General features: G+C 47.1%; 1 protein-coding gene across 2 annotated transcripts in view; it reads right to left on the bottom strand.

Annotated features, from left to right (window-relative positions):
- HUNK (hormonally up-regulated Neu-associated kinase) overlaps positions 1 to 21495 on the bottom strand; it is a 59048-nt gene extending 37553 nt beyond the window's left edge. For both annotated transcript variants that reach the window (XM_055802497.1, XM_055802498.1), the window contains exons 1-2: positions 20996 to 21495; positions 1263 to 1555 (exon numbers count right to left, since the gene is read on the bottom strand). In XM_055802497.1, the coding sequence (XP_055658472.1) occupies positions 1263 to 1555; positions 20996 to 21256 (554 nt within the window). In that variant the 5' untranslated portion in view covers positions 21257 to 21495. The remainder of the gene's footprint in view (positions 1 to 1262; positions 1556 to 20995) is intronic.
- Between the last annotated feature and the right edge of the window lie 3195 nt (positions 21496 to 24690).

Here is a 24690-nt window from a genome sequence, read left to right as displayed (position 1 = left end):
CTGTGGGTTGCCTTCAGGCGGTTTGCCAGCTGCCTGCACAGCAGCCCTCTGGATGGGTGTGTACAACAGCTCTCCATCTTCTACACAGTCAGTGCAGCCAAGGAAACTAAGACCCAGATCCTCGAAAGTATTCAGGCATCTAGCTCCTGCGACGTGCCTACATAACCTAAGAGGATGGGGCCCACACAACTTGCTCAGCATCATATGGGAACTATGTGGGAGTCCAGACTTAACACCAGTTGGCCCAAATTTAGAAAGCAGAGCCTCCGTCTTAGACATTATCCTATAAATATACCTAAGAACAGAGGACAAGACATACTGGCTCAGACTAAAGGTCCACCCAGCCCACCGTCCTGTCTCCACAGCAGCCAAGAGCACGTAAGTGGAGAAGGTGACAGGGACAGGTAACAATGTGTGATATCTCCACCTGCACTCTCCCAGCCTCTACCACTTGCTGATTAGAGGCTTCGGGCAGAGGTAGCTACTCATTCAGCAAACCTCCACAGACTTCTCTCTGATGAACCTGCCCTGTTTCCTCTGGAGCCCAGGGAAACTTTTAACTCCACAGCACGTTCCTGGCAAGGAGATCCACATCCTGCTTATACACCAATTGAACAAAGGTCCTAAAGAAAGCAAGTGACATATTGCAACAGCTCTGGATTTCTCCTGAGAAGACACTGCGAGATGAACTAAATGGTTGCATACTCTGCATTGCAGTTCACTGTCTTCAAACTTGCAAGGTCCTGTTGAGGCAATGTAACAAATGGAAAGAGCAAAGAAGCAGAAGCAAGGGACCTGTGTGGTCCCATTTGGGCTTTGTCCCAGCTGTGTCGCTGCGAGGCTTTAGGCAAATCAGTTCACCTCCCTATACCGCTGTATTTCCACCAGTAAAACAACAGATGCAACCACCTCCTCAAAGAAATACTGAAATGATTCATTAGTTAATGTTGGCACAGAGCTCTGAAGAGGCAAAATAGTACTTACAGGGAAAGAGCCCTACTTTTGCAAAGCACAGGCTTATATTTCAGGACACGGAGTCAGCATGGCTCCCGTGTGCTCACCTGCAGCTACATACCTACTTAAGTGCTTTCTGCAGGTACTTTCTAAAGTATGAGTATCTACAACAGTACCATGAAGATTAGCCAAAAAAGCTGTCAGAAGTATGTTCTCATAAGGAAGTCTCCTTACTAATACAAATAAATGCCAAAATACCACTTGGAGGCTTTAAGATAAATTTTAACAGAAAGGGTTTTTAAGATTACCTGTGAACTACTCCTGCCCGGTGAAGATGTTCAACTGCCAGGATAAGCTGCCGGATATATTTGCGTGCTTCATGCTCCTCAAGTCTTTTTTTCTCATAGATCTTGTGCATCAAGTTGCCACCAGGGCACAGCTCCATGACAAGGTAGTAGCTGTTTTCAGTTTCCAGTATATCCAGCAGCTGAGCAATATTCGGGTGGCGGATCATCTGCTGGATCTGCCCTTCTCGTCGCAGATTCTTGGTGACATAGGTGTCCTTTTTGGCTCTTTTCTTGTCAATTACTTTCACTGCCACCTAATGAAAAAACAGAGGAGAGGGAGTTGTTGGTAGTCACACCTATAATTCAGTCCTTTAACCTTGTATAAACAACCTCAAAAAAAACCCCAAACCAAACCAAACCACAAAACAATGTCAGTCTCAACTGATGCGCCATGGTTTCAGGCACAGCTACCCAGGTCTGAGAAATAGCTGTTTTTTCCAACCCCACTGACAATTTCTTTCTTTATTGCCTTTTACAATGACAGACAAAAGTTACTGCAAGGGAATAGGTAACAAAAGAGAGGAGACAATCTCATTAACTATACCCACTATAACACTTAGTATACTTAATGCTGGGCATTTATTTTATCTATTTTCCCATAAAGTCTTCAGGCTTGTGTTTACAAGTTTTAAGTGTCATTTTTGGCTTTTCCTGGCTTTGGATATACGAGTTGAGATTACATGCTTCCATGACAAGTTTCTTAAACTATAGCCAAGTGTCAGCTTCGCATGACAGAATAAAAACATACTATGAAAAACAAAATAATTTTGGTACCACTCTCTTAGCACATTTCTTTTTCCTCTTTCAAAACGTACATGAAAGAAGATTCCCTTGTGACTTCTAAAACTAAGCAACTCTGCAAAACTTTTTTTAATGCGAGTTCTCAGGGGCACACCTGCTCACAGCTGTCCAAGTCAACTGAAGCCCATCATGAAAGTATGCAATAAAACTAGGGAGACTGTACCACAACCTACGACACACCACATGCTAGTGTCTATCCAAGCGCTTCCCTTCTCACTGCTGGTGCGGAATGCCAAATGAGAACAAAAGGATGGAACAGGCGAGGGTATCGCTCTCTTCTATGCCTAACGAATCTGGTTCTTTTTATTGTTTTAATGGATTCACTAAATAGCCACAATAAAAGTATCTGCCTTTTTCTGCCTCAAATTTATAGCCACTTATTTATCTATTGAGATTTCTTGTTTAGATTGGGTGCTGCAGACTTCCAGGTCATCTGCACCAAACAATGATTTAACAGCTTGTGCCAGGCTGAGCAACAAAAGGCACCACAAAATCCTCCTCCAGGGCTCCTCATTTCCTCAGAGCTCTGCCACAAAGAAGTCCTTCACCGCACACACCCAGAGCCCTCAGCTCACCCATCATTACCCAAGTGACAGCTGCTTGTTTGTCAGGATGAGGGGGCGGGGGGAAACACAGTGCTCGGTATTCCTACGTGACCCTGAATTTTACATGATGCAAAGGAGTCTTGTTTGCATGGGTACAGGTCCAACAAAATGCACAGAAAATGCCACATCTGCCCCCCTTAGACAGAGGCACAAAGATGCTGCATCCACAGCTTTGCTGTCTGCCTTGATTTGGCCCTGGAGGATCTCCCGCATTACCTTACTCCTACAACGAAAAGGAGTAACAGATGTGGGGAAAACCTCAGAGTTTTATTTACCCTATTCTTAACACCCAGACAACAGCGCAAAGCCCAAGAGGCCTCCCTCCACCTCCAGCTCGTACAACATCCCTCCTCATGGCTGATAAACTAACTACTCGCAGCAAACTCACTTTCAACTACGGCCAACAACCCCGTGACAATCCACAGCACAGTGTGCTGGTGGGCTTTGGCAACAGGGAGACAAACTTATTCAAAATGGATCTGGCTGCCTTCCTAGCTTGAGAAAGTGCCAAGCACACATCAGGCACATGACAGCTCCCAGTCTGATCAGCCTTACCTTTATTTTTTCTGCAAGCAAAGGAAAGGTTAAATTAGCGAACATTTTGGTTTTCCTTTACAGAGAACAAAAGCCACAAAATACACAGTCTGGAAATATGTCAACAAAAATAGATCCATACCCTTTGACAGGAGAACTTGACTTGATTCAAGGCGTTATCAGCAGAGAAATTGAAAAATAGAACTACAGGAGTTGGGGCTTCATAGTCTGTCCTAAGAGCCAGAAGTCAGTATCACTGAGCATGTTAATAGCTGGATACAGTTCTGCTGCTGACAGATCATTCTGATGAAATACTCTTGATCAAAAGATAAGGCTGAACACCACACACAAGACACCTGCCTAGGTGAAGCCCAGAGCAGTATCTGGACCATAAAAACCTGGAAGCTACATTTCTGACTAGTCACACTAAAGATCATTTAGTCGCAAGATAAAACAACAGGTAAATCAGAGCTTAACTTCACCGGTTTTGAAAGCCTCAGGTGATTCACCAAGGAAACAGTCTTAAATTAGCACGTTCTTCCATCTAATGAGATAGAACTGAGAACACAGAGGCTTGCATGGATTATTTAAACAGCAAACCACAGAAGTTATTCTGGTGAGGACAAATTCATGGCTTACAGAAACATGAGATGCCAGATTGTTTGCTGGCAGCACAACACAATCTCTGCAAAAATTAAAAAAAAAAAAAAAAAAAAAAAAAAAGCTGATATTTTCCACAGCTGCAGGATACAAAGCATGGAGTATTAACAGTATGGAGCAGTGATCCGTTACCTGTATCGGTAAGTCATCTTCAATCCATTGACCAACAAAAAGCACACTACTACATGTGTCCACATCTGTTGTCCAGGGTGAACACAGCTGTGGAGATGGGGGCAACCACCTGAACCCAGGAGACAGAGCCAACTACGCGTCTACTTGATGACTTTTTCACTGTCACAAGGAATTAGCTTTCTGTGCCTTAAGGACAAATTTTCTCCTTGATTTTGACAGATACTTAGTCAGGCACCCTACCTATCCCAGCAGACAAGCAAAGCTGCTGTCAGACCCACCCTCGACTCCAAGCTACCTTTCCCCCTCCCAGGCCCCTTGCATCAGGTCCCAGAGATCCACCAACAGAGCTGACAGAGCTGACAAAGGCGGAAAAACAGCTCTGTTGTGGCAACAGCTTTACATAGGGGAAAGAGAGGAGTACCCCACCAGGTAAGGCTGTGGCAGACTTCCACCTCCCACACCGGGCAGGAAACCAGCTTTGGTGTGACACTGCTGGCTCCTGGGACAGACGTGCGTGGGACCTTGCATCCTCTCCTAGGTCCGTGCTGCAGTAGACAGATGCGCCCCTCTCTCCATCTCGGGGACTATTCAAAAGCCAGGGGCTTTAAAGAAACCTCTGTAGAGCTAAATAAAAAGATCTGTACCTGACCTAAACACACAAGCAGCCTACCAACCTTCATATGGACGTCCTCCATAATAGCTTCTAGCTTTTGTTCCTCTCTATTCCTCCTGGGTCTTCTTCCTTATGATTCCTTTCACTGAGTCTCCTGTCCATCTAGTCAACGCCTTTTCCCTTGCACTGCAGTCTGTTTTGATTTTGCTTTCTTGTAAGATCACTTTGCTTTCCTAAATGAAATGCATCCCGTGTACAAGCGTTGTGCAATGGAGTCAGCATTCTTAGCAAAGCTCCTATGGATCTTTTTTGCTTGTTTGGGTTTCTTGGATTTTCCTCTGATTTACAATTTTCTCTGAAGCATATATAGGAAATCTAGGGATCAAACACTCCATGCTCAGTTACTCCAGGGTTAACTTTGCTAAATAGCCCCGAGTTCATCCGGAGTTAGACCAAGGTAAGTGAAGACTGAATGTGCACTGATGCATTTAATGTACACAGTACGGTGTAGATGTGTGTGCATATACCTGAAAATTTCATTCATGTAGAAGAAAAAAGCATCCAGTAGAGAAAATACTGCAGATGTTAGATAACCAAAAAATAAACACATCCGAGCTTTCATAGCCTAGTCAAGACATGCCAATTATTCAGTTTTGCTTTCCCATGTTTCAAGTATGGGCTCTTTGTCTCTGCATCATGCATATCTCCTGACTTAAATTCTTGGCCAATATTGGCACAGAAATAAAAAACCAAATGGTAAAGCAAGTAATTACTCTAAATATGTAGCAACAGAGGCTCCTGACATTCAACACTTTGCTTTTGGTTAAAGCTTTGCTGTGTAAATAAATAAATGGTTTAGGTTATTCTGTATTATGAGATACAAAGATGAGTAATAGGCCATATTTTTGGTTCCCGACTCTTAGAATTACACTGGTGGAATGAATTACTTTCCTGAAGTTTATGGTGTGACACATCATATGAGCAATTGCTGCCTCTCTCAATCGTCGCACTAAAATAGTTCAGGTTGAGCTAAAGCATACTGAAGCGGAGGTGAGGTGGAAGTGCAAGCACCACTCTTCTCCCCAGATCCTTGAGGAAGATGGTGACACTGCTTACAGAATGAAGCAGTTAAAACACCATCAGCAAATACAGGCACGTGTCATCACCCAAACAAAGCCACGTGTTTGACACACACAGGCGGAGGGGTTTTGCCAGCTCGTGTTCTAGGAGAGCTTCTGAATCTGCAAGAAAGAGGCAGGGGGGTGGAGCTGACTGGCACCAAACTGCACAAAAACACTGACAGCAAGGCCTTGAGGAAAAGCAAGAAGAGACAGCTTAAAGGACCAAGCGTTGCCTGGAGAAATCTGGCAGCCAGGGTTTTGGTTGCTAGATCACTGCTGCATCCAAGAAAACACATTTTGCACCCTCCCTCTGAATAGTCATGCCTCAAACATATGAAATTGCACCAAAGCAAAGAGGTGGCTCACATGCATCCTAAGCATGTCCCAGCACAGCATCCACATGCCCATGCAAGAGGCACATTTCGCATTGGGCAGTTCCCCATATCTGTGCCCTGACCACACGCCGAACCCACAGAGCCAGTGACAGGTCTGCTGTGCCAGGCAGGAGGAACTTCCAGGTGCTCAGTGGGCAGAAGTCACTGTCATCTTCTCCCCCTCCCCTTCTGCTGGCTATTTATAACCCCACCAGTGACATTTGGAAAAAAACACAGGTCAAGAAGTTGTGCTTTTGTTAGTGAGGCAAAGATGTTTGCTTACCCGGCGGACATGCAAAGGTCTATTTAGATCACTGCCTGACTGCTCTGCAGCACTGTCGTTTTGTCACACTGCACAGCTCAGTGAAAGATTTTTTTTCTTCATACCAACCCTTCACAAATGCTCCTCGGTGTTGGAAGTCTGCTTTGAAAACTTGGATTTTTCAACTTCTGTCGTACTTCAATAAGAAATTCAAGGCATGGTACACCTGCAGTGTGCTGCTGATGGGAAACCAAATGCTGGATACCAGGATGATGCTGAACATAAAAACATAATAATGCTGGGGGAGTGGGGATCCAAGCCTGTTGTAGAACCTAATTTCAACTACACACAAAATTGATGGAAGGCAATCAGGTTTCTGTAGTTTCGGTTGGCCATCCCCTCCTCCCCAAGGTGCAAAGAGCTTTATTCAAGCCCTGATTTAACAGTAGAAACATCTATCCCTCTACCTAGCTTTCCCTGGTGAATCCCAGGCTTCAACCAGTTAAGCCACATCACAATATAAAATAATGATAAATAAAACCCAAGTAACAACCTTATGATCAGCAGTGACATCAGTCACATGGTACGTTAGCACTCAGGGAACACAGGTCCAAGTTCAGCTTCAGGTTTCTCGCTTGCCAGGTCGGATGTCTTTGTACGGGCTGCCTCTTGGCAGAAGGATGCATCTCAATGGCAGCAAGCCTTCTTGTTTGCCAGAAAACAGGTTTTTCTCAATGGCCTCTTTGCCAAGTCAAAGTCAAGGGGTCTTGAACAATACTCACGTCAGATGTTTGCCATAACAACGAGAAGAACCCTTCATAGCAATGGCCCCAGCTCAGCAAATAATGTTGTAACATGTTTTAACTTTACAGAGAACAGAAGATGGTACATGACCTTGCAAAATCTGGGGATGACATTTTGAGGGCCTTTAAAGAGTTTTCCCCTTTACCCAACCACTTGAACTGTTTCCTTCTGCAAGTTCTCTCCTAACTTTAAAAAAGAGGAAGGCAGTTCCTGCAGACCTCTGCCAAAGGGAGCTTCAGCTGAATTGAGAGGAAAGTGGTTTGAATAAGAATACGACAAGCACCGTTGGCCAGGAGACCAAGAGAAGCAAATTCAACTATCAGAGGGACTATTCAACTATTGGAAGGACAACCCCTCTGCCTTTTTTTTTTCCCCTTTCCTTTTTTTTTTTTTTCCTCCTGCACTCCTCTTTTTTTGCCAGAGTCCTCCTTCTGGCAGACCTGCTGGAGATGATGCCAAGCCAGGCGGCAGCGCTGACTTTCAGCACCTGGGCCATGGGCCATTGGAGGCTTGGTGTACCCTAACCATTGAGATGAAGTTCAAAGCTGCAGGCTCGAAGTGCAGAGACAGTCAATGGGAAAGCCTGAGACTTGGACTCCTGCACCTAAACCCACAAACCTTTATTGTCTAGTTTAATCTTAGCCAGGAAAATAAGACGAAGAGCCAGACCATGCAGGTATTTTACAGCCATCATTAGTGCAAGCCCATCTCCAGCTTTTTTTTTTGATGTGCCCAAGAAGGCTCATGCAATGAATTAATTTTCTTTTCTTCCTTCCTTTCAGTGATAGCTGTCTGGCATCACTTCTAGTTTGCTGTGTATTTACCACTGTTCTCACCACAAAAATTCTGAGCCTAGTTTTTAAAACTGGCTGGTGATTTTGGGTAGCCAATTCAAATCATACTGAGCAGACCTTAATCTGAAGCCTGCACAACTGTCAGCACAGACCTGAAAGCATCACTTCAAGGGTATCTCAGTTTGGGCAACCAACCAGCCAGGCATGTAACAAGTTGCTTTTCACAACTGAATCCAAGGATTAGAAAAATGCCAACTTCATTCACTGGGTAGCATTTATTCTTTCCTTTAGCTGTTACAACTTAGCAAATTTTACAGCATGGCAAAGCAATAGTTTTGTGTACACACAGCAAGTTCTAATATGTTAAGAAATAAAGCACTAAAGAAAAGGATCACCCAAGCAAATGCATACCATAAATAAATAAACTGTACACCTTCAGAAAGAACCACACATGTTCCACTCAAGGCAGAGGGAAATCACAGGTGTTCCATTAGGACTGTCAGACACAAACGAGTCAAGACACCACCATAGAAACACAAACTTAATTTTCACCATGGGACTGAACACAATGAAACTGTGAAGGTAACGTGCTTGATGTTAGGTATTTGCCAAATTACCTTGCAGCCCATACCACCCAATTTGGAGAACCTGTCTCAAAAGGCTCCTGGGGTGGCATTTTTGGTAGGACTCCCCTGGGTTACCCTGCTTGGCTTCCCGGTTCCCTAACAAATGTTAGTGTCCTATTCACCTCTCAAGAACTACTTTCAGAGAAAACAGCAGAGCATTTCTGAAAGTATCACAAGAAGGTAATCGCTCCCTAACAATTAATTCTGCTTATAGCTTAGCCATTCACTCCAAGGAAGCCAGCGATCGTCCAAACCCACAGCCATGCATGAAGGCAGACTCTTCCACGAGAACGTCTGTCCTATTTACCAAGGATAGAAAAGGACAACCATTCAGTGATGGCCATCTGATACCTTTTATATTTGCCTTGTATGCTCGCTACAGATGGAACAGGGGGAACAGAGGTGCAGTTAAACATGTACGTGCATGTGCACATATATGCACTGTGAAAACACTGCTCTGTAGCTATACAACTAGAGACGCATTAAGTTTTTACGTTAAACAAGCAGTATCATCTCTTTGCTTCACACCTGACTGGCAATGTTTGGTCTTTGACAGTTTTTATATCTGCTCTTTGTAGGACAGCCAAATACATAGTTTTTCTTTTGTGTTTGCTCTGATATCAGTAAAATCAGCAATCAAAAAAAGTAGAGAGGAGTCACTTCTGTTAAAGTATTTTCTTCCAAGTCTCTGCAAGCGAAGAGTTTTGGACTCAGCAATACATAAAACCAGCTGCTGTACAGACAAGTACAGGATAAATGCCTCAGTAGGCAGAAGGCTGCTCTCTGTTGGCAGACTAGACACAGTCAAGGAAAGCTTGCAATCAGCCCCTGAAGAAATAAAGTCTTCCAAATCAGAAGGTAGCTCCGAGTGTGCTCACTCATGTACTTCAGATTCAAGGTAGCTTGAACAGAAAGAATCGAATTGCCAGGGGGTAAAAAGAACATCTTACCATTACCTACAACCCAAAGGCAACAGTACCCAGCAATGCCAAAAAGGATTCAGGAGTACTTCAGACAAGCAAACGAACATAAGCCCTCTCGATGCCACAGCCAACTTAAAACATAATCCCTAAAAGCATAAGCAGGATGTATTTGTTAAAATAAGAAAAGGTATTAGTTACACCTGTCCAAGGCACTGGGGACTATTATTAGATTACTGTATCCAGTTCTGGTGCCAGTAATTACAAGATTATGTTAAAAATTTGGGAAGAGCTCTGGAAAGAGCTTCAGGAACAGTCTGAGGTCCATGAACCGTTTGTTGTAATAACTGACTGAAGCTCAAAATATTTCATTAGGAGAGTGTTAATCACTGACAATGATTTTCTGCAAGTACTTACATGATAAAAAGGTTTCTGATAACAGAAAGGTCTTTAATCTAATTCAATAAAAATTAACTTCCCAAAAGGTAAACTGGGCAAACTCCGGCTATAAACACGACCCCTGGGTTTTTTAGGTGTGGTGAAGTAAGGATAGAGACAACTTCTTTTACAGAGATAAATATAGATCTTGAATCCCCCCCGCCTTTAAAGGTATGCAATAGCTCAACAAAACATTGATACAGAAACTCCTGATGAGAGTACTGGGGCTCATCTTCTGCAGGAAGTATAGCACGTCAGGCTGGATGATTGCTGTGATCCCTTTGGGCTTCAGTGCCTGTACCTATGTGAGGAGCCTCTGGTCCCTGCAGAGAGTGTCGGGACAAGGCACAACATGGGAGGATGAGGGTTGACCTAGGCAAGATGCTCTGGGAGCTGTCAGCAGTCGCATCGAGGGGTGTGAATTTTGCATGCTCTCTGACATCGCTGCTGGAGCTCCCCCAGCGCAGAAGACATGAAGTGTCATGAGGAGTCACGCAAATATTGATGCTGCCGCAGACAGCCCAGCTCACCCACGGCTCTGCTGCCAACTGCATCGGCACAGCCAAATCAGCGTTTCCATGGCGAGACAGAGTTTACATGTGTCAAGGCAGTGGCGTTTGTAAGGACATACTACAAGGCTGTTCCTGCTACGCTAAGAGTAACGACAGACCACACAAAAGTTTTAAGACTGTCAATACTGCAAGGCTGCATTCAGGGACTCCTCAGGGCTTCCTCACGCTCCCCCTTAATGCCCTTCCACAGAGTCTGGCACTCCCTGTACTTCTGCAGTTCTTCCTCCCCTTTCCTCTTACTTCAGCCAGAAAGAAAGGACACAGAGTAGAGGTTATTGCTGATTTAACACACAACTAATGCCTTGTCTGATGTGGTCCATTCCCATAGAGCAGCTCAGCTTCCATGGAGGAGAGCTGTTCTCAGCCGTATTCCTTTCCAGCACACTTTTTACTTCACATAATATTTACGAGCAACTTCATGCCATGCTTCATGGGCAACTATTGTTATCCTCTCCTGGATGTGCTTCTGCTCTGCTGTTTCCATAAAGCCAGCTGCCCCCTTCTCTCTCACCTTCTGCTTTGCTCCCTTTTCAAACAGCTGACAGACAGACTCCTCACCTGCTAGTGTCTCTGCCCCCTACAATGGCCAGACCCTTACAGCACAGCCACCAGATCCCTACGGGTCCCTTCCACCTCGAGATATTCTACGATTCTATGGTTTTGAGGCACGGGGGATGCTGCAATTCTGCCTCTATGCAGCTGCTCTGAAATGAAACCCCCACAAATTACATTTTTCCTTGGTGCTCTACGTCCAAATCAGCAAGATTTGTAAAACACACAGGTGCCACAGCATCAGGGCACAGCCCAGGAGCCTGGGAAGCAGGAACCTGTGTGGCTACAGCACAGCCCCATCCACAGGGACACATAGTTTCTCTTGAGTGGGTCATGGAGGAGATCCGCCTTGCCTTTGGCAGAAAGAAATCAATTCCAGCAACCTTCCAGTGCCCTCTTGGTCAACTAATTAATGGGGTAGCCATAACTGCACGCCCTGAGGGAGAGGGGCACGTTTTTACCTCCCTGGCCTTTACAGAGATCTACACAAGTCAAGAGAGATTATGCAGAGAGTGATGGCAGTAGTGGTGGCAGAAAGCCAGATGCAGCGATATGCAAGGATGCACTAAGGAGGTTCCAAAAGAAATCCTTATGAGCTTGTCAAAACCAGCCTCCAGGCTGGAGACATCCCCTGCAAGGAGAAAGCATGTCTCTGGATCCCTGGGACAGATGGGTTTGCCTTGCCATTGACACGTAAAATATTAATCAACTATCACTTTCCAAAAATTAGCTGTTTTACAGAAAAAGGCTTTTTGACGCCCATTCATAAGGTAAGATTGGTATGCTGGAACACTGGCCAGCACTTAATATGAAAACTCTTTGAACTCAAGGTATGATCAACTAAGAGGAAAGACATTTTTCAGGGCCCATCACATCACCGCACGGGGAGCCTGATGGGCAGTCACTGTGGCCGATGGAAAACCTGTTTGGACCAGCAAGGTCCTTGCTTCACATCGATGGGAGCTGACGGATACCCCCAGCCCCTCCTGGAGGAGGTCGGTGCGACAACTGCTGGAAAATGGAGGTCCTCTCCACCCAGATGCGGCCCTAAAGAGGCTGTCAGGACAAGATGCAGCCACCAGAGCCAAGGCACGGCAAGGCACAGTTGATGCCTCCGTCACAAGCAAACCGTATCGTATGCAGCTGTTTCTGATAAACCGTAACTTGCTTTCCTAATGCTGAAAACTTCTGTCACAGTGAGATGGATGAAGGCCTCGGGTTATGTGTGGGGAAGCAAAAGCAGAGTAGTGATACCAAAAGACATTGCTCCAACACTGATCCTTACAGGTGAAACCTGGCTGCTAATGCTGCTTCCCATTTTCTTGATCACGGACTCGTAATGTGTTTCATATTAAATAGTACCCATTTCACATTTTAGTGATCAAACGCATAATGGATTGATGGAAGACTAAGTGTCCCTGATTTAAAGCACTTTAATACCAATATAGCTTTATGGCTTTAAGGAAGAAAAAAAAAACCCAAACCAAACAAAACAAAACAAAAAAAAAAAAACCAAGAGCCACTGCTTCTGAGGCCCAGGTAACAATCTCCTTTGTAGCGATTTAAAACACAGCTGATAAAACATTTACAGCTGTTGGGAGCCAAGAAAAAGGTGTCTCCAATAAAGTTTTTATATATAAATAATATGTTATCTCCCTTAGCTCTGTGGACATTATTCACAGAAAATAAATTTATTCTCTGAAAAAAATGTTTCCATGACAATCTTCCACAACAGGCAGAGAGCAAAGGAACTTTATTATATATAACTTAGCTTTTTTTAGTTCTCTTTGTTGCAGTGATTTTCCTCATAGTGCCAGTAGCACTGATCTTGCACCGCAAATGAGAAGAGCCCTGTTGGGGCTAGCATTAAAGGTGCTGGACCTCAAGCTCAGCAGTGTGATAGCAGAGCAAAGCACTGAAAGAAAAGGAGACTTTGGTCAGGGCAGCACCAGCTTTCTATTAATTTTTTTGCAGGTGGTCTCCCTGGGGGACCACAGTAACTCCTCCTAGACTCTTTCCGTGAGTATGAGGTTTGATCCTGCTCCCTGCTAGCACTGACACTAAATGCAGATCAACACACAGGTTTTGCAGTGATTCACTGTATCAGCTTATAAAGGAGTACCGATGTTCTAGCACGGGCCCCAGAGTTGTGCTTGTGATGCTGGCTTCTCTCTTACTGAAAAAACCTACCTGGTTCTTTTCATCAGCACAACCTCCACCAGCCCACCAAAACCATTGGCACCACTAAGTTCATACCCTCAAGGAAATCAGCCACCAGACAGCCCACTAGGGAAGCGCAGCCGAAGTAGTTTCATAGAGCCACAGGATCGAGAGGTTCAGGGTTTTTTTCCTCTTCAACTTAGTATTTTTGTAACAGCTAAGCCAAGCTGGAGCTGAAGCAATGAAAAGTGCGGCTACACTGCAAGCAGCAGAGTACTCAGGATGGTCTGAACCTAGCCAGTTTGCTTTGGTTCAGTTGTATCCTACGCTCTTAAGTGAGTGCCAACAGTGCAATCCACCTAATTCCTTTGCTGGCTGGTATCCACGCCAGTCATTGGCTCTGGACAGTTTTAGCTGCTTCGCTATAACCTTGAAGAGTAGAGTACTCAGCACATAAACTCTCAGCTCATTTTTATACTGTTGTTCATACAACACAACAGCTTGGGTTTTAGGCAGACTGTTACAATTCAGTCGCCAGAAGGTTTGTCACACCATCTCATGACTGCTTTCCTTCTGGGGTTATATCCTTGTGAACAGTAAGTGCTGCTCATTAATAACCTCCATTTTCCTGACTGCAGGCAAACAACTAACTCATGAGGGCAGAGGGGCAAAGATGCCTAATGTGTTACATCCGCTGAAATGCATGAAGCCACGGTAGCATTCTCCAGCTCACTGGTGTAAAAGGTGATACAGCAAACTGCAAGATCTAGAAAGCAAGATGTGTTTTAATTACCAAGACATTTATAGGTAACACATGCCTACAAAAACAGGCATACAGCTTTAGATATCATTAAATATGTTAAAAATATAAAACTTGCAAGAACAAATACAAGGATCCAGATGTGAGCATCACGTAAGAACTACACCTGGTGTCAATTCAACCTAAACACTCAGCTTCCCTCAATCCTGTGTACGCCACTAAAATTATAACAGTCTATATGAAAAGCAGCACATTGCTGACATGCACTGTTAGTGACGTCCTTAAAACTGCTGAATGTAAACTTGAAAGCAGATTATCTCAAGAGGATAAGCAACTGCCACATGTGCATCAATTCAGCTCACTGCAGAACAAGTTGCAAGCTACAGCTGAAAAATATTAAAGCGATCTTCCTGAAAGACAGACCACACTAATGAACAGGCTCTCTTGCCTTTTAAAGCCTATTCCCCCTTATGTCAAGTATGCAACATAGGAAAGGGTTAGAGGGAAGAGCGTGGCTTTATAACAAGTGCCTGATACAACTGCTTGTTCTCCTGATGAACAATTAGCAGGTGAAAAATTGAGCAAGTAGGTGCACATCAGCAGTTTGGCTTTATTCTGCCTTACACTCAAATACTTGCATGCTCCATAACATGTATCCACAACAGGTATTGGGGAACGCTGTGCTGACACGGTCAACCTATCCTCTGGTCATGCCTCCAGCCAAGTCCCCACTGATGCCACTGCAACCATGACACTGTCCTTCGAATCATTTTCTGAAGCATCATATGTTAACAAAAGCTTATGTTTAGTAGCTTCAATACAAATTATGCATGTGCACACACACACGCAAACCTCTGTGAAAAGAATAGTGTCAAAGCTGTGAAAGCAAACACTTAGAATCAAGGAAATGTCAAAATTCAGGCTGCAGAAACACCCTCATTTTATTCCCTCAGTGCATATAATTATGAGTGGCATATCATCCAGGTGCAACAGTTGGCAGCTCTTAATAAAGGCGAACAGCCTCCCAGGAGGATGCCACCATGCAGATGTGCAGTAAGCACTTTTCAAAACAAGTTTTTTTTTTTGGACAGAGATAAAATTTAAGAACATGCAGACCAACAGGTAAAAAGAGAACTGATTAAATACTTGGATTGAGAGAACAAATGCATCTAGGAAACTGATATACAGGTATCACTGGAAGTAGAACATAAAACAACAGATCAAATTTCAAATTAAAATCCTGCAGCTTTACCCCCTAAGCCACCAAAAGCGACAAAGGCATTCCAAGTTTCACACTTTTACCTGCAACCTCAAAATATTTAGGGGAGGAAAAAAAAGAAAGGGTTGAACCAAAAGACTGGCAGCCACCTTAGACACTCAACTTTTGTTGCAATGAAGTAACTTGCTGGCCCATTTGGTTGGCAAGATGGTACAAACATGAAAGTGACCCCCCACACACACTCACAGCTCCCAAAACTCAGAAATCAGACAAAAGTAAAGATCCTAGAACTATATATGAGTATACACCAAATTCCCCAGCTTTTAAGCCAGTGCTACCACACTTGGGCAACGCCGGAGCCTGAGATATGCACAAGGCTGACAACGGCTAGTCCCGACATAGAAACCCTCAGTGGGGAGCCCCCACGAGTGCTGGTTTCCCAGATGAAAAGAGGTCGCCGGTGCAGGCACAGTTACCAAGGGCATTAACAAGGCATGGTCTCGCCTGCCAACACACCCAAAGGCCTTTGGCCACCAAGTGTCTCCATTCCCTGAAGTCTGTGTTAGAAGACGCAGGAAAACAGTGAATTTAGTCAAGGTAAAATTAACACCATGACATGTGAAAGCATATACAGCACCGTAACATCTGCTGTTGTCTACTGGGCACCACTTTTGTCTGTATTTCTCTGTGTCCATTTGCCTCTATTCTCTTAAGTGGTAGCTAGAAGAATCAGTTGCTACAGCCTTTGCTTTGGCTAACAGGTCCTGATGGGCTGAGGTGAGAGCTGCCTCCTCCGTCCTACCCAAAGAGGGGACAGAGGGGTCTGCAGTGGGAAGGGGCTTGCAAAGGGAAAGGAGGGGTGCAGGGCCAGGGCCAGATACTGACACAGACTTCTCTACGCTCTCACTTACATAAATGCTGCTTAAACTGACAGCCTGTGCCTCGTCACGGGAAGCATTTTCTTCGGCCACTTGGCTGACGTAGAGCTGTCACGTAACCTGCCTGACCACCACTCCACTTCACGTGGGCTCCCCTGGCAGTAGCTCCAGCCCCAGTCACTCCACACCTACCAAAAAGGCTGGGAACTACACTGCTCCCCCCATGCTCATCAGAAAGCACTTCAGAAGGTGAAGGCAAAGCACAAAGTTTGCACAGAAATGCGCCTGCTGCGCCTGTGTACTTCGCGTAACGCACGCAGCGCTATGCACCACTAGCAGGTGACGGCCATGCAGGTGCCCTTGGAAACACCCCCCTGCTTTGAGGAGGACCTGCCGGGGCCAAAGAAGCATTGCCAGTTCTCTGCAGGGAGGCTGCTCTGCCCACTCGCCCACCCCTGCATCTCCAGGGTGCCCAAATACACCCCTTGGTTTTCTTTCTTTTTTACCTCTTTAATACAGAAATGCATTCTGAACACCAACTCTCCCGTGAAAAGGCCACTTTTAATATTAATTGCTTTGCCTTCATAGAAGAAACTGGTAAATTGTATTTTTAGCCACTACTTCCCACTGTTGCAGAAAGGCACCTGACTAACTATAACTAAAAATTCATCTTCTTTGAGCTTAACAATAGCGCTAAAGAAAATGATAAACAATTTTTTTTGGTGGATGAGAAATCAAATTATTCACTTTGCCTCAATGACTCTTTTTTTGTAGTGCTAAAGATTACACCTAAAAGTAGTTAAATGTAATCTCGGTTCAAGTTTGTTTGTAAGAACTTTGGCTCAATATATTGTCAATACATTGTCACTCCGCAATGCTATATGGACTTACTCAGCCATTTCACTGGGGCCCACAGCAGATAACACAACCTATTCAGCCTAGTCACAGAGCCTCATACCACCCCCACCACAGTGATGACAACGTAATCTCAGCTGTCTAAAAAATGCAAAAAATCACTGTCTTGCAATATCTGCCTTTGCCCAGTTCCCACCCCCAGTGACTGCCCCTTCTGAGCCCCAAGCAGAAGGCTTGAAACAATCCAAGAGTATATTGTGCACAGGCTCCCAAAGTTAGCAGAATACAGCTAAATCAGCGGGTTTTCAGAGCCGCAATTTAAAGCTAAATTGGCCTGCTTTTCATAGAGGAACTATATTTCCTTAGGATTAGCAATAAAGACTGCCTGAGCTGATCTGACAAATCAGCCTTTTACCCAAAAATGTCAGATTATAGGCTGCGATATTTTTATTCAAAAGCAATGGAAAGAATAATCTGTTCAACATTCTCCTGCGCTCAGCTAGAACACACTTAATTGCATCAGGCACTACCAAACATTTTTCAAGCCCAGAAAATAATAACATGCCTGATATTATGGCAATATAAACCACAAGAGGTACCGTAAAAAGATTTGATTTAAAGTCCAATGCTAAAAGATGTTCATAGGGAAGGTTTAAAAATCTTACCTTAGCTCACCCTTCTCATGCTTAGGTACTCATAGGAGCTGCTGATTCCTGTCCCACTCAGGTCACTCAAAACGCATCGTCCATCAAACTGCCCTCGAAGCAGCTGGTAAAGTAACTAGCTTTTGGCCCACAGTATGTAACATCTCATGCTCTTTTGAAGACCTTTTTAGCTCCTAGCAATTTCAGGGTGAGGTAATGGCAGATTTTTGGCATCTGCTCCACATTGCCTTGATTCTGTACAATGCATTGTGTCAGTGCGATGGATCCAAGCCTAGCTGGGGACTCATTAATCCACAGATTTCATTTCTAAACACACAATTTTCTGAAACAATAATGCGCATTAACTCCTCCAGAGTTACTAAAGTCTGCTGCAAATCAAAACCTGTTTAGGCCCCCCTTACTGAAGTTAGATATTTCAGTGGCCATAAGGGCCCAGGCCCTGCCAAAACCACTACCAGACATTAGTAGTAAGACCTCGCTTTATACTCCTATGGCAATTGTATTGAAATTTAGGCAATGCCCTTGCTCAACAACGGCTTTACAAGACAGAAATCAGATGTCAATTTATTTTTTTTTTCTTTCAAAATACATGGAGGCACTAATCCTGGAATAATAGACTCATAAAACATCAGCTTTGAAAAATGCAGCAATTACTCTGATCCAGCGAGCTGTCCAGGGGAGACGGCTTTGTCTCCACATTTTGCTTCACTGAACTACACTTGTGAGCGTATTAAGTACACGCTCCTGCAGATTAACTTTTCCTCCGCAACTGAGCAGACTGGAAGACTACACACAGCCAATTCCTGGCTCAGCCCACGAAAGGAGGGACTGCATCAGGACCTTATGGAGCAATCTTCTCTTCCAGCTTCTGGAGGAACATGGTGTCAAGTTTTCAGGGATTTTCCCCTCGAAGACAAGACAAGTTTAGGGATGGAGGTGGGTAGGGAGAGATGACAGAAGGTAACTGTCACATGCATCTACTGATGCCATGTCTCAGACAGCTCCTCCGTTAACTCCAGCCTGACTTGGGCCACCTGACCTCTGGAGAGGAGGAGGAGCTCTGCACGGAGCTTTGGTGTCACCTGGGCTCGGATGCTGGCACAGTCGCATCTAACTCTCCAGTGCCTGGTCTGCTGTTCGCCGAGATTTTTGAGAAGGAACAAATATAGCTTAATGAATGGATCTGGCCCTTCATGTATCAGGATGCTCTTACAGAAGTACTTTGCCATGGAGATAAACCACTTCATATGTAAAACGTCCTCTTCCTACAAAACCTCCTCCCATGACCTGCTGCTGCCAGTCCCCGCTCTCATGCCACTTCGCACTTTCGCTCCCAACCCCACCCTTGCCACCCTCAGCCCCCTCTCCGACACAGCCTTGCACACCAAAACAAAGCAATCCAGGGAAGCAGATGTTTTCCTTCTTCTCTTCCTTATATCACAGGCAGAGCTCAGTCACCCGTGGTGGGCTCCATGTAGGCAGAGCTGCCAGCAGCTGTGAGGCAGAGCCAGTCTGGGCATGTTTCAGCTGCCTTTGGCTGGGGGCCACGCAAAAGCTCGGCAGAGGAACGTGCCCAGAAGAGCCGAGTGTCCATCGGCTCTCTACTCGAGGTGAAATTCTCACGTGAGGTCACACGCGGGATGGGAAGCCTTCACCCCTCCGGTTAGAGGGAGGAACCTCACCTAGATAGGACCTCACCTGAAGCAAATCATTAATTACTCTTATCTCTCTTTCCATTAACTCAAATTGCTTATCCATAAATACCTGGAATTACATAGGTGGATTTTCTGGGAAAACGGACCTTTGATTAGTCATTTTGAAACTATGTGACTGATCTTTCACCCACTGAAGTTGACAGCAAGAGCCTCCTTTGATCCCATGGCACAAGATCAGGTCAGACAGAGCTCAGAGATCATCATGCCTGTCCACAAAGACGGACACAGCAGCTCAGCAGGAAGGAAGCGTGATTCTCCTGGAGTTCCTGCTTGTCACTTTGTCACAGTGTGTTATTGAAGACACTGGGGGGAGGGGGGGCGGGCGGGAAGCAGCAGGCCTGGGAGCTGAGACAGAGCAGGGTGTGATAGGTCTTTTTTATTTTTTCCCCTCTTAGCAGACTGAGATAAATGTAGCAATCCAAAAATGTGGAGGTGGGAAGGACGTGTGTGTGCATGTGCCTTTTATCAACTGGAGGATCATTGGATGTATCTGTTACCAAGGAGAAGCACACACTTGGTAACAGAAGAGAGCAACATTTTTTTTTTGGCATTCCTATATGATAATAATCACCAACCTTATCATTTTTCTCATGATGAAATTCACAGCCCTATATTAAATTTTACTCCGTGACAAATTTAGTGAAATGGAAAAAGAAAAAAACCAAGAAATATCCAAGAGTGCAGGAATGCAAGCTACCAAGATGCAACCTTAACAGCAGCACACTCACAGTGCTGCTGAAGCTGGGGGAAATTGCACCGTACTTGGCCCCACTGGTCCAAGGAGCTTCCAGCAACAATAAGGCATCCTGCTTTGGGTAGCCCTCTGTCAGGGATCTGATAAAACAGAGGCAGAATTCAGACAGTCCAAACAAGAGCAGCGCAGCTCCTCACCGGGGGGGCCTAGCAGGCTTGCCCTTGCTCTGCTTCTTGCCCAGCCAAGCCCCTGCTACTCGTTATAACGTTGTGATAGATCCCGATGGATGGGCAAAAGCCTCCACCAAAAGGTTCCAGATAATAAACAAAAAGCAAAGGCCCGGCGACGACTTTTCTTAACCAGCACACTTGAAAAAAACCCATCCGGGGTGCACCTCGTATCTTTTGCCGTACAGTGGCACCAACAACCCGTAACCGCCGAGCCGTGCCCCCCCTCCCCCCGCCGGCACACGCAGCATCGCCCACCGCCCCGCCGAGCGGGGAGTACCTGTGCCCACCTGCACGCCAAGCGTCGCGACTAGGCTGGCACGCAGCGACCGGCCCTCGGCAATACAGGTCTCACCATTACAAACACATCTCTGACGCAAAAAATAAGCAAACAAACAAGGAGGAAAAAATGAAGGGGGAAAATAATGGGCAGGTCAAGGCAACTGGAGTACTTCAGGAGGAAGGAACCAGAATTACAGCCACGGAAATCTCCGCGGGCGAAGGGGAAGCGCCGCTCGCAGCCCGCAGCGTGCGGCAGAGCCGCCGGGAAGTTGGAAGAGGGGCGCCCCCCGTCCCGGCCCGTCCCCGCCGGGGGTCTCCTCCTCCCGGCCCGCGGGGCCCCAGCGCCCCCATCTCACCCGCCCCCCAACCCCGCGCCGGGGTGCCGGCAGCCACTCCAGGGGTGCGCGGCGGCCCCGGTCCGGGCGCGGTACCTTCTCTCCGGTGAGCACATGCAGCCCCTCCCGGACCTTGGCGAAGGACCCCTCGCCCAGCTTCCTGCCGATCAGGTAGTTGCCGACCCGCTTGGTGTGCTGGAAGTCGCGGAGCCGCTCCCGCGGCGCCGCCGCCGCCGCGCTCAGCCAGGCGGCCAGGAAACTGCCCTCCGCGCCCGCCGCCGCCTTCCGCGCCTCCCCGCCGCCGCCCGCCACCGCCGGCGGCTCGCTCAGGAGCCCGTCGCCCGCCGCCGCCGGCATGCCCGGCCCTGCCGCTGCCCCTGCCGCCGGCCCGCCGGGCGGTCACCGGGCGGGCAGCAAAGTTGCTCGGGGGAGCGCGCCGCCGGCCGGGCTGGGGCGGAGGGGCCGGGGGGCGGAGCGGGGCCGGCCGGGGGCCGGGGCCGGGGCTGGGGCGAGCCGGCGGCGCGGTGCCCCGGGCTGCCGCCCCTCATTGGATCCGGCACCTCCCCTCCTCCTCCGCCTCCCGCCGCCGCTGCTCTGCTCTGCTCCCGCCGGCAGCGGCTGCAGGCGTGAGGCTGCCGCGCCGAGCGGGGAGGAGGGACCGGCGGAGGGAGGGACCGGCGGAGGGAGGGGGAAAGGGCTCGTTCAGTTTGAATTTGCGGTAATTTAATCCGCTCGCTGGCGGCGGGAGCAGATGCCACCCGAGCCCGGCAGCCTGGGTGTTTTCAAATCCGGCCGCCCCCTCCCCCGGCACCCGAACCCGGGGGTGGCAGCGCATCCCTCCCTGGAATCCAAGCGGGGCCCCGGCTCCCGGGCAGCGCCGTGACTCCGCCTGCGTGCGGCTCGGCTTCACTGCTGCCCGGAGTATCTTTTGTGCCGCTTTTCCCCACAGTCCTTCCCCAGCACGCTCGAGCCTCAGCCCCGTGGGGGGAAAACGTGCTACCGCGACGCGATGGCGACCGCTCCGCGCCTCCCTCACCACCCGCTTCTCCATTTTATTCCTCCCGGACCTCGGCTCTCCTCTGCCGGCGGCCAACTCCTCCTGCTTTGCAGCTCGGAGTCCCTGGCTGAGCCCCCCCACACACAGTCTGCATCCCCCCCAAATGCTCTCCGGGGCCCGGTGGCCCGGGAGAGGGGAGGTGACCTGGGTACCCATCCGCCGCAGGCTGCCTCCAGGGGACAGTCATTTCCCTGCCGATCTTCCCCCCTCGTGGAGAGGGAGCAGAAAGGTTATTGCCATTCTCGCTGCCCGGCCCCCTCCCACCTAGCTGGGGGCTGCGCTGGCGAGCAGGAGAGCGGGGAGAGGAGAGCCGGCAGAGCTACCCTGCCTTGAGCTTCCGACGGTCAGTGATGCCAGGAGCCTTCAGCTCATGCTGTGGAAGATCTAACACAACAGTTAATTCATTGAAAGGCCTCGGGTCATAAGAACTTTAACCCACAACCTGTCTTTACCATGGTATTCGGCAAGAAAGTAATCGAGGACCCCTATTTATGTCCAAGCTTAATCTATGTTTTCAAGTTTTGCCTGCGTAGTCACATTAGTTAATACTTTGAAAAAAAGAAATCACGCGCACCCTAACAGATGCGAGCTATGTCAGCAAACCCTCCCATAAAGATGCATTTGTACCTGATAAAAACCAGCTTAGAGCTTTGCTGCAATCACACTCCCGCCCCATGTGAAGCTGAGTTTCCCACTAGAGGGCTGGCTGGCACAACTCCCTGCTGCCACAGCTTTTTAAGCTCTTTCACTGCTTAAAAATGTCAAACCGATTTTACGCCACGCTGCTGCCCGTTAGCCTCTGCTTCTGTCTCAATTCCTATCACTTTTCTGGGAGATCTATACCCCTCTGGTCCCTTCCGCTGGAGTGGTCTAACTGCATCGCTGATCAGATTTTGGCTGGCGCAGGTGCTGATGAGCCCTGTGCTCCTTCCACACCACCTTTCCTTGACGTTGCTGCTTTGGTAAAACTTACTAATTTAAGCCACAGCAGAGCAACACCATGATTTTACTGTGCCAGTCGTAACGGATAACGATCTGTAGTCTCCCCCATGTCGGTCCCAGCTTCCCATGCTGTAGTTAACCATATTAAAACATACCCAGGTCTGGATTTAGGCAGAAGGTGGGCAGCTGCCCAGGGAGGCTGGTAGTGAGGAGCTCCAGGCTGCCTGTGCTGGACAAGGAAACATGGCTGCCCAAGGAAAAGCTGGAAGACACGCCTGGATGCGGCTTCTGGCTAATCCTTATATGCAGCAGTGGAGAGCAGGGGAAAGGCGTAGCCCTGTTTCAACAGTGACAGCCTGCCCTTGGGCAGGGAGAGCTGCAAGGTAAAAAATGAGTTGGTTAGCAGCAGGAGGCCAGCTCACAGTTTAAATGGCAAGATGTGCTATGCAGCAAGAGATGCTCTGCATTAACAGGCCTGCATCCTCTGCTCCCTGGCTATGGAGCTTGTCTCAGCCACCCCACGCCAGCCAGCCTCAGCACCTGTAAGTAGGGATGCCCGAAAAAGGGATGCACATCACCATCACTTAATCCTTTCTGGCATAGGAGAAGGGAGCTGAGACCACGTGCCTCTGTCTTCTGCTTCCCTGCTGGTGCCACCTGGGGAAGAGGGCAACCTCACAGACTACAAAACGAGCAGGACCCTTGCCTTGCCCAAAGGAACACGCTTTCAGACAGACAGGCAGAGGTATGTGCCTCTGTTTGGGCTCACGGCTCCCACTCAGCTCACAGAAACATAGGTTTGGCCACTGTGATGATTAAACAGATGTTAATGGTACGATTTTCAGTCAAACACCTAAAAATCAGCCTCTTATAAAAATGAAACTGGCAACAAATAGCCATTGCAGCAAACATTAGGAGAGCTCTGAAAGAACCCACTGAACATTTTTTTTTTAATTGACTCAACTTGAGGACTTAATGAGTTGACAGTATCCTTTTAAACAGGCGAGACTGCTGCTTTCTCACGATTCCTATCCTGTCCAGCTGTGCCCATCAGGGTGCAGTCTGGATGGAAGGGGGATCAAAGGCTGCATTCATTTCTGTCCATGTTTTAATTTAAATTTAACTCCAGTGTGCTTTATTTTGAGCTGCAGTCTTTTTAGGTAATGACATTTTCTGATTAACTGTTGAAATTACTAATGAATTAAAGGCAGTAGTCTGTCTTCAGGTTGCAAAAGCTGTAATAACAAACTGCTAAAAATAATTCAGAACTTGATTTAAACCCATGAAAGCAAAGAAATTCAGAGTTACCCCAATAGTATTGTCCTTTGTCACCTTCAGCATTTTAAAATATTGTAGTAAAATGTATTACTGGCTTGCTGAGTGGAAGGTTTGTGGCCACGAGGAAGACGGAGGCCCCTGGGCTCAATCCCCAGTGTCAAGGTCTACCTGGGCTGAATCCTTCAGGGGGTCAAAAACACAGCTTCGCTGGCTACTCTGTCATGTCCAAGGAAGATATGGATGGGGGCAGAACTGGAAAACATTGGTCCAGCAGCAGAACATGGCACTGCAAAGGAAACGTGTGTAACCCTGAGAGCCTGTTAGCAAAATGTTTCACCTTATTGTGCTGTTGCCTCTTCTGGTGCAGATTTCCAAGCACTTCTCGTGGAAGCATGGGGCTGTCGCCTGGGATGCTCAAATTCTCCTTTACACCTCACCTGCATATGTGATTCAAATTAATTGCTCTCACTCATCCTTCTGAAGAGATGTGAGATCCTTGAGTGAAGGAACGATG

This window comes from Falco peregrinus, chromosome 4 (assembly GCF_023634155.1).
Source record: "Falco peregrinus isolate bFalPer1 chromosome 4, bFalPer1.pri, whole genome shotgun sequence".
NCBI classification, from domain to species: domain Eukaryota; kingdom Metazoa; phylum Chordata; class Aves; order Falconiformes; family Falconidae; genus Falco; species Falco peregrinus.
This window is presented reverse-complemented; position numbering and strand designations above follow the sequence as displayed.